This window comes from Bos grunniens, chromosome 5 (genome assembly GCF_055505025.1).
Source record: "Bos grunniens cultivar Pamir isolate PY7600 chromosome 5, Bosgru_T2T1.0, whole genome shotgun sequence".
Taxonomy (NCBI): Eukaryota; Metazoa; Chordata; class Mammalia; order Artiodactyla; family Bovidae; genus Bos; species Bos grunniens.
This window is the reverse complement of record NC_141169.1, coordinates 26,222,083-26,230,803: the sequence shown is the minus strand read 5'-3', so window position 1 is coordinate 26,230,803 and position 8,721 is coordinate 26,222,083. Positions and strand designations below refer to the sequence as shown.

Genomic DNA, 8,721 nt, shown 5'->3' with positions numbered 1-8,721 from the left:
ATGGACACGGTTATTTGAGTGGTGTGTACATTTCCCATGCCCACACCCAGGAATTTGCGGCGTCAGGACACACAGTCACTGAGAAGATGAAACATACACAAAGGGGAATTAATCAGGAAAGAAATAGATGTGGTTACCTCGGAGTTAAATTGGGACTACCGGCAGAATTATTTTAAAGTTCTATGTATTGCAGGATGACAAAATATCTTAAGTGCCCCTCTTTGAGAGGAGGCATAGTAGGCATGGCCTCATCCCGCTACGGCAAAATTAACACCCAAATCAATCCTCCATTGTGTTGCAGAAAAAAGCCAATTCTGACTCCAGGATGAAACTGTTTCTTTAACTTCCTTTCCATTGCTTTTGTTATTATAATCATACATAATGGTCTTCCTCAGAATCTGGCCACTCTGCCTGGCTGTTAAACTAAAGTGCCTTTGTTCAGAACCCTGTCTACCTATAGATGGCAGGAAGGAAGAAACTAACTCATCCCTCTCTCCTCCCCTCACCCTCCCCTTGCCATTCTAGGAGATATTTACAAGATTAATGGCCTTTATTTGGAGAAGGCAATGGCAACCCACTCCAGTACTCTTGCCTAGAGAATCCCATGGATGGAGGAGCCTGGTAGGCTACAGTCCATGGGATTGCTAAGAGTCACGACTGAGCGACTTCACTTTGACTTTTCACTTTCATGCATTGGAGAAGGAAATGGCAACCCACTCCAGTGTTCTTGCCTGGAGAATCCCAGGGACGGGGGAGCCTGTTGGGCTGCCGTCCATGGGGTCACACAGAGTTGGACATGACTGACGCGACTTAGCAGCAGCAGCAGCATGGTTTGTTTCCTCACCTCCCCCCATCTCTGATCTGCAAAAGAACCTGGCATCCAGACCCTGATAAGGTGGTTATTTTGAAACATTAGTCTGCCGTCTTCTTGGTGAGCTGACTCAACACCTTGTCTCCGATTCATTGGCCTATCATGTGGCTAGCAGAGGGAGCTTGGACTCCGTAACAGTTGGAGGTTTCTCTCAGTTGGAGTTTAAATTCACATGTTGGGAAAGAGATGGTATGGACTGAGAGCATCCTGGTGAGGTGCTACTCTCTCAGATACCACTGAGTTTCTCCTATGTGCGGTGCAAGCATTGGCAACTTGATTGGCTGAGCTCAGTGCCCCCACCTGTCAGGAGGAAACTCGTGGAGATGCCTGGCCATCACCTCTTGTGTTCCAACTGTATTCTGCCCTGACTGAGTAAGCTAGCTTTCTGCCCCTGTTCTGCCATGAGCTGCCCACTGAAGAGCACATTCAAGAGGAGCACCAACCAGACAGGCTCTTCCCCAAGCAGCAGGTGCAGCAGCACTAGAGAGCCTCTGTGCACTCATGAGGCATTTCCACAATATCTTTCTCTTGCACCCTGAACTCTCACTAAGAGTTTCTTGGCCTCCACCCTAGCCCTGAAAAAACCCCTACAAATAGCCATGCACTAGATTCTGAACACATAATGGCCCTAATGTCTGAGCTCAGGAAAACACATTTATCAGCTTATTAAAAGATGTGATACAAGATACTGATGAACAGCCAGGTGGAGAGATACACAGGGCGAGGTCTGGGAGGGTCCTGATGGCAGGAGCTTCCGTCCCCGTGGAGTTGGGCTGCACACCCTCCTGGTCCGTGGATGTGTTGCCAACCTGGAAATTCTCTGAATCCAGCACTATTGGGATGTTATGGAGGCTTCCTCACATAGGCATGATCAATTATTAACTCCATTTCCAGGCCCTGCCCTCACTCTGGACAAGTGGGGGGAGGGGCTGAAAATTCCCGGCTTCTAACCATGGTTTGCCATCCAGGAGCTCACCCAGAGCTGCCTCAATACAACGAAAGATGTTCCTAGTGCCCTTGTCACTTAGGAATTTACAAGGGTTTTAGGGGCCCTGTATCATAGATGGGGCCAAAGACCAAATGTTAGAATAAGGGATGCTCCTAAATGTGGTCATCACTTAGGAAGTTATGAGGGTTTCAGGAGCTCTGTGCCAAGAACCAGGGGCAGAGACCAATATACACAGTTTCTATTATCTCATGTCTCCCTTCCTGTCATCCTATCTGTCCTGAAGAGTCTTCTCTCCAGTTGCAAGAAAAAAGAGATTTATTACTTTATTTTCCCATGCTCTTTCCCCCACAATGAGTTCCATATGCCTTGACAGTGAAAACTGGCTGCAGTTGAGGGAGATTGGCACACATTTGTAGGTGAATCTGGCACGTAGGAAGCACTTGGTGGATGTTTGTTGTGTGTATAGATGGAGTCGCCCACCCTGAGTTGAAGCAGAAGTCTTGGCAGATGAGGGTATAGATGAGGAAGAAAAGTGAAGAAGGAATGAGAAGGCACTGGATGGGGCCTGGGAGCACAGCATGCAGTCAGAGAATGTGCAGGGACCTGAACCTGGAGCTTGGAGAACCAGGACAGTGCAGCATCTCCCTGAGAAGAACATTCTAGAATGTTCTGTCCAGTTCTACAGACAGAGTGAAGAGCATCAGGACTGTGAAACAGGCACAGGATTCACTGGGCTCAGTGGGCTTTGGGAGAACAGTTGCTGCAGGCTGGTGGGGGGGGCAAGGCACACTGCAGGCCAGTGAGGTGGGCATCATGGGTGAGGGAGCCTGGGGGCAGTGGTGCGTGAGGTGGAGGGGAAGCTGGAGAGAAGGGCCAAGACTTCACAAAGAATATTTTGGGATATGGAGACTTGAACACATTTGTAAACTGAGGAGGAAGTAAGTAAGTAAGTAAGTGTGTGTTAGTTGCTCAATCGTGTCCAACTCTTTGCAACCCCATGGACTATAGCCTTCCAGGCTCCTCTGTCCATAAGGATTCTCCAGGCAAGAATACTGGAGTGGGTTGCCATGCCCACCTCCAGGGGATCTTCCCCACCCAGGGACTGAACCTAGGTCTCCTGCATTGCAGACAGATTCTTTACTGACTGAGCCACCAGGGAAGCCGGTGGAGGAGGAGGAGTTTAAAATCAAAAGAATGGGGTGACTAAAGGAAGAGTCCTGGTAGAGTGGGGGCCTTGGGCCTTCCTTCCTGGTGCTACAAAGCCAACGCAGAGCCAGGCTTGGGATGCAATGCTTTAATAAAGGACTTGAGGAGCTGAGAGATGGTGGTGATGGGGCAAGTGGTGTGGTTGCTGTAGGCACTTGCAGCGGCCCACCTGGGCTGTGGGCATCCCCCTTACTACGGCTTCACGACTTCAGAGGCATGAGAGAATAGGCTTTTCAGATATTTTATGGTTTCTTTCACTGTGTTTTCCAGATTCCTCATGATTTTATGACCAAGCTCCATCAGTTTTCCTTCTGTGGTGGATGCTGGGGAATATCGGGAGAGAAAAGTCAGGGTAGAGCTATTGCCCTTCACCCTCACTGCTCCCCCACACTCCAGCGACAGCTTTCCACAGCGCTGGCAAAGGCAACTAATGGGTTCTTTGACTTGCTTTTAACTCTCATTTCTTAAAAAATTTTTTTTTCATTTATTTTTAATTGGGGGATAATTGCTTTACAAGGTTGTATTGGCTTTTGCTATACATCGACATGAATCAGCCATAGGTACACATATGTTCCCTCCCTCCCACCTCCCACTGCATCCCACCCCTCTAGGCTGTCGCAGAGCACTAAGTTGAGCTCCCTGTGTCGTACAGCAACTTCCCATTAGTTGTCCACTTTACGTATGGTACCGTATATATTTCAATGCTACTCTCTCAATTCCTCTCTCATTCCTTTTTGCTACAGCTTCCTTTCTCTTTCTAACCCAACCACTTCCACCCCCTTTTGCTGCTTACTGTTTGCCCAGCCCCTTCCCACTTTCCCCATCTCCTACCATCACTGGGAGTGTGTTCTGTAGTCTCTTCTGATCCAAGGGTAGCATTTCTGAGATGTTTTTCCTTGAGTATGGACAGAGGGAGCTTGGGATTCTGATTCTGTGGTTGCCTGGAAGATCTGATCACAATTTGCTCTTTGGAAATCAAATCTTCTCTGGAGATGGAAGGCTCCTTAGAAAGGTCTTCATTGGAGATCTGGAGGTTCCTGATGAACTGAGCAGCTGGGAACAAGATGATGGAGGAGGTGAGGGCAGAGAAAGAGCACACGAGTAGTAGCCAGTCAGTGCTCTGTTATCTCCCTTAACACTGGTGGCCACCAGGGTTGAGTCATTGCCCAGTTATCATAGAGCAGGGTTGGTGTCCCATGCCAGCATCCAAATCCACAAGCACCTGGTTTTGGCTGCCTTTGACTAGGAACTGCACTTTTAGCAAATTTACCTTCCTAATGAAAAGAGAATAATTATGTAAATACCTGTCCCATTGTCTAGCACATAGGAGGGGGTTCAGTTTTTTTTTCCTGAATTTTGGGTATTGCTTGAGTCTGCCTTCTCTGGCTTTTGCCACATAAATTGTGTGTGTGTGTGTGTGTGTGTGTGTGTGTGTAGGAAGTTAGCCTGAGACTAAACCGTATTTATGGATAATCCACAAAGCAGAATTCTGCAATGTTCAAGGTTTTTTCGGGATAGGGAGCTTGGGACCGAGGAGCCCCAGAAGCATCCTCACCTCAGGGTGAGCTGAAACTCCTCACCTGCTAGCATTCAGGTGTGAGATGTAGTCCCCATACCTATCTCCAATGAATAACCAGCATGAAGTGCTGTTCAAAGAGCTTCTGGCCCCTAGAGCTTGGCCAGTTAGTGCTGTAGGAAGGATTAAGATCCAGCATCAGAAAGGATTGTCTTTGCTCCACCTCTTTCTCAGATGGAGAATTTGTTGTTCGTCACTCACTGAACAATCTTTTACCACCACTGACTTACTTTAAAGGATGCCAGTGTGAGACTTACAGGCATCAGTGGGCTGAGCCTCCAGGTGGGTTTCATCTTCTGGCTCTGAAAAATAAGACGGTTAAATTTTCTGAAGGTCTGAAGACATTTAACATGTGAGATGCTCTTATGCAGCCCCTTTTGCCCCAGCATTCTTCTCTCCCTTACCATATTTTATGTTTTCCTTCGCTCTTCTAACACACTGGCCTTTATTTAATGTGCTTGCTGCTGCTTCTGCTAAGTCGCGTCAGTCGTGTCCGACTCTACGACTGCATAGATGGCAGCCCACCAGGCTCCCCCGTCCCTGGGATTCTCCAGGCAAGAACACTGGAGTGGGTTGCCATTTCTTTCTCCGATGCAGGAAAGTGAAAAGTGAAAGTGAAGTCTCTCAGTCGTGTCCGACTCTTAGCGACCCCATGGACTGCAGCCTACCAGGCTCCTCCGTTCATGGGATTTTCCAGGCAAGAGTACTGGAGTGGGGTGCCATCGCCTTCTCCGTAAATGTGCTTACTGTTGGTTTATTCCCCTAGGGTGTAATCTCAATGATGACTGAGATCTCTGTATTTTGAGAATGTATTCCAAGCATCCAGAACTATGTGTCTGGCATACATTAGGTGCTCAATAAATAGCTGTTGAATATATGTGTGTCTATGTCTTGGCCTCACTGTACAGAGGAAAGCAGAAAGCTCCATGGTGGGGTAGTGACTCTACCGGGGGTTTCCAGCATCATCTGAACCTGGAATCTAATCTGAATCTCTGTTGACCCGTAGTCTGCCCTGATTTGGGTTCCGTTTGGCCCTCTGGCCCCAGCCGCAGGTTTTCTAGGGTGCAGGATTCCTGGGGTCATGTGTCCTAAGCCCCCTGCCTCCATCCCTAAGTTTATCCAGGTGTGAATGTTTGGCTCTAACCGCATCTCCCGACCTCTTCACACAACACATCACAAGGATTAAGGAAAGGCCTTTGGAGCACTGAGGTCTCTCCAGCCACGGCTCAATGACCCCAGGGGCCGGGGGGAGGTTGACGGAAGCCAGACTCACTGTTAAGGATGGCGAGAGAGGTGGCGGCCAAGCTGGCCAGAAGCAGGACGCAGAGGAATTTCATGGTGGGGCTGTAGCAGCATCCGTTTTCCCTGGGCAGGCTGCTTGGTGCTGCTGAGGAGGCTGCTGCCTGGCAGGGGCCTTATTTATTTGAGGTCAGGGATCGACTCTGGGAACCTGGTTCAGCATTGGACCTGGGAACAAACCAGGTTTCCCCTCCCCATTTCCCTATTCTGAATACATTTGTTTTGGGGAACTGGAACTTCTGGGAAACCAGTTAACAGGAAAGCAAGATCCCAGCACTCCCCCTGGCCTGGAATGTGCCGAGGGAGCCAGCCCCAGGCTCCCTATATGCCAGACATTGTCTTGATTTTGTGTATATGGGATCTTTTATTTAAATCATGATGGTTGTTAAAATACATGCTATTTATCAAACAAAAAAACATGTTCACAGTAACTACCAGGGTGTGAGTTTCCCTCCTTCACGGTACTTATTACTGGTAGAATTTTATTTTTGTTTAAGTGATCATTAAATTAATATCTATCTCCCCAGGAGAGTAGGGACAGATTAGACGAGCAGAGTGAATGAATAAAGAAAGGGCTAGGCTATCCTCTGGGGCTACAGATGAACACTCCCCAGGCATTCAGGAAAGGAAGGGCCAGGATTTTTTTTTTTTTTTTGCTGCACTGGGTCTTAGTTGCAGGATCTTAGTTGCATGCGGGATCTGTCGTTGCGACATGTGGATACTCCAGTTGTGGTATTCGGACTCTACAACTGTGGCACATGGACTCTCCAGTTGCGGTGCACAGGCCTAATTTGCCCCATGGCATGTGGGATCTTAGTTTCCCCACCAGGCATTGGACCTACATCCCTCGCATTGGAAGGCAAATTCTTAACCTCTGGACCTCCAGGGAAGTCCCAGGGCTTTCCCAGGGATTCCAGCTATATGCCAGACATTGTCTTGAGTGTGTGTACATGGGATCTTTTATTTAAATCATGATGGTTGTTAAAATATACGCTATTTATCAAACAAAAAAACACATTCATGGAGGTGAGGCAACTTACACAAAGTCACACATCTGGGTGAATTTGAACCTATGTTAGTCTCACTCTAGAGCCTATGTCTTATACATGCAGTGGCTGGTAGTTCTAGAAGCAGACAAGATAGAATAGCAGGACACCCAGAGAGGCATCTGGAGAGGTGGTGGGGGATGCGCCTAGGGCCTGAGGCCTGTTCCTGGGCCTGGGACTGAACCGGTTGACCTCCTGTGCCCTCCTCTGGCTGGAGGATTTGATGATCCCTCTGGAGCCTGTTTTTGGATCATGTCCACGAAGGTGAGGGCTGCTGTCCCTGTGACTGAACTTCCTGTCCTCAGCAGGAAGCATGGCTTGCTGGGCACATGGGGGTCCCACAGAGCATAAGGTCCCACCTGTGGACCACAGAGAGCTGTGAGCTGTGTCAGCCAGGGCCTTCTCTTCTCTCTGGCTGCAGGAGGGAAGAGCCCAGGGGGCCAGCAGTCCCCCTGCAATGGCTTGGGCGCTGCTCTCTCCTTAAGCGAGGCTGTGAAGTGAAGGCAGTGTGTCTTGGGCTGCCTCCCACCTCCTGTTCCTCCCCAGTTCCCCCGGCTGATGGGCCACCTCCCCGCTTAGAGGGCACCTGGAAACAGACCAGGGACAGAGGAGGATGTTCACCGTGTTCTCCAGCACACGTTTGTAGCCCTGCGGGCTTGTTTCCTTACACACTTCATCATTGGCAGGTTCGGGCCTCCACCATCTCCAGCTTAGGCTAATTCTCACTGTTTCTCACTGCCCTTCTGGCGTCCAGTCTGTCTCCACTCTGGTGCTAATGCTGGAGGATTGATTAAGCCCTCTTCCCTACTCAAAAGTGTCTAATGACCATCCACCATCCCTAGGGTAAAGTCCAAACGCGTTGGGCATGTGTTCAAGGTGCTCCACCTTTCTAACTTTATCTCTTGGCCCTTTGGCTCACTGACTGTTCTTCTGGAGTGTTCTTCTTGTTCAAACTGTCCCTCTGTCAGGAACGCTCTTCCTTCTCTGTCTGCCAGCTGTGTTCCTATACCATAATCCACATCAATGATACCTCCTCCCTCGAGTGAACCCCACCTTCTCACCATGATGATTCCCTCAGTTAATCGCCACACCTCTGTGGTCCCCATGATAAAGTTCACATCTTCGTCTTTTTGTGATTCCATCCCAGTACTATTTCTTGAGTGCCTGTTATGTTATAATTTTTGGCAATATGGTGGTGAGCAAACTCGCCTGGTGCTGGCTTAATGGCCTTTGTTGTCTAGCATTTATCACACTTGATTGTAATTCTCTGCTTTGATGGATTGCTCCCACTGGTCAATTACCATTTTGAGGACAGGAGACATAGTTTATTTCTGTATCTCAATTTATTTAGTACTGATCCTGACACTTGCTAAGTGCTCCAGTTTGGTAAATTGAATGAGTCAATTTGTCTGTTCAAAGTTGGCCCCTGGAGGATATGTTTGCTGTTAGTGGGGAGGGAGGGACCTCTGAGAGGTCTTCTTTAATAATTGAATCTTCCAACAAGAATTGTATGTGATAGATACTTGAGCTTCAACAGTGAGCAAAACTTCTGGGATTCCTGCTGTCCTAGATAGGATTGCCAGATAAAATGCAAGTTGCTCAGTTAAATTTCAGATAAGCAGTGAATAATTTTTTTAGTGTAAGTATATATTCAAATATTGCATGGGACCAGCTCATACTAAAAAGTTGCTTATCATTTTTCTTCAATTCACATTTAACTGGGTGTTGTGTATTTTGTTGGCCAAGCTTGGCAATCCTACCCCAAGGCTCCAGA

At 48.2% G+C, this 8,721-nt stretch overlaps 1 protein-coding gene across 1 annotated transcript; it reads right to left on the bottom strand.

Annotated features, from left to right (window-relative positions):
* Positions 1 to 3,099: 3,099 nt before the first annotated feature.
* LOC147371445 (glycosylation-dependent cell adhesion molecule 1) lies at positions 3,100 to 5,987 on the bottom strand. The gene is made up of 4 exons (XM_086403576.1): positions 5,876 to 5,987; positions 4,860 to 4,904; positions 3,858 to 4,079; positions 3,100 to 3,349 (listed from the first exon to the last, which is right to left on the bottom strand). Exons 1-4 carry the CDS (start codon positions 5,937 to 5,939, stop codon positions 3,219 to 3,221), a joined length of 462 nt encoding a protein of 153 aa, XP_086259702.1. The 5' UTR covers positions 5,940 to 5,987; the 3' UTR covers positions 3,100 to 3,218.
* Positions 5,988 to 8,721: the final 2,734 nt, after the last annotated feature.

Bases quoted from the DNA above. Each gene is read 5' to 3' on its own strand.
- LOC147371445 (XM_086403576.1), bottom strand. From the start codon at position 5,939: ATGAAATTCCTCTGCGTCCTGCTTCTGGCCAGCTTGGCCGCCACCTCT. The intron at 4,905-5,875 runs GTGAGTCTGGCT...CTTATTTTTCAG, and splicing joins CTCTCTCGCCATCCTTAACA to AGCCAGAAGATGAAACCCAC. The intron at 4,080-4,859 runs GTAAGTCTCACA...TCTTGTTCCCAG, and splicing joins GGCTCAGCCCACTGATGCCT to CTGCTCAGTTCATCAGGAAC.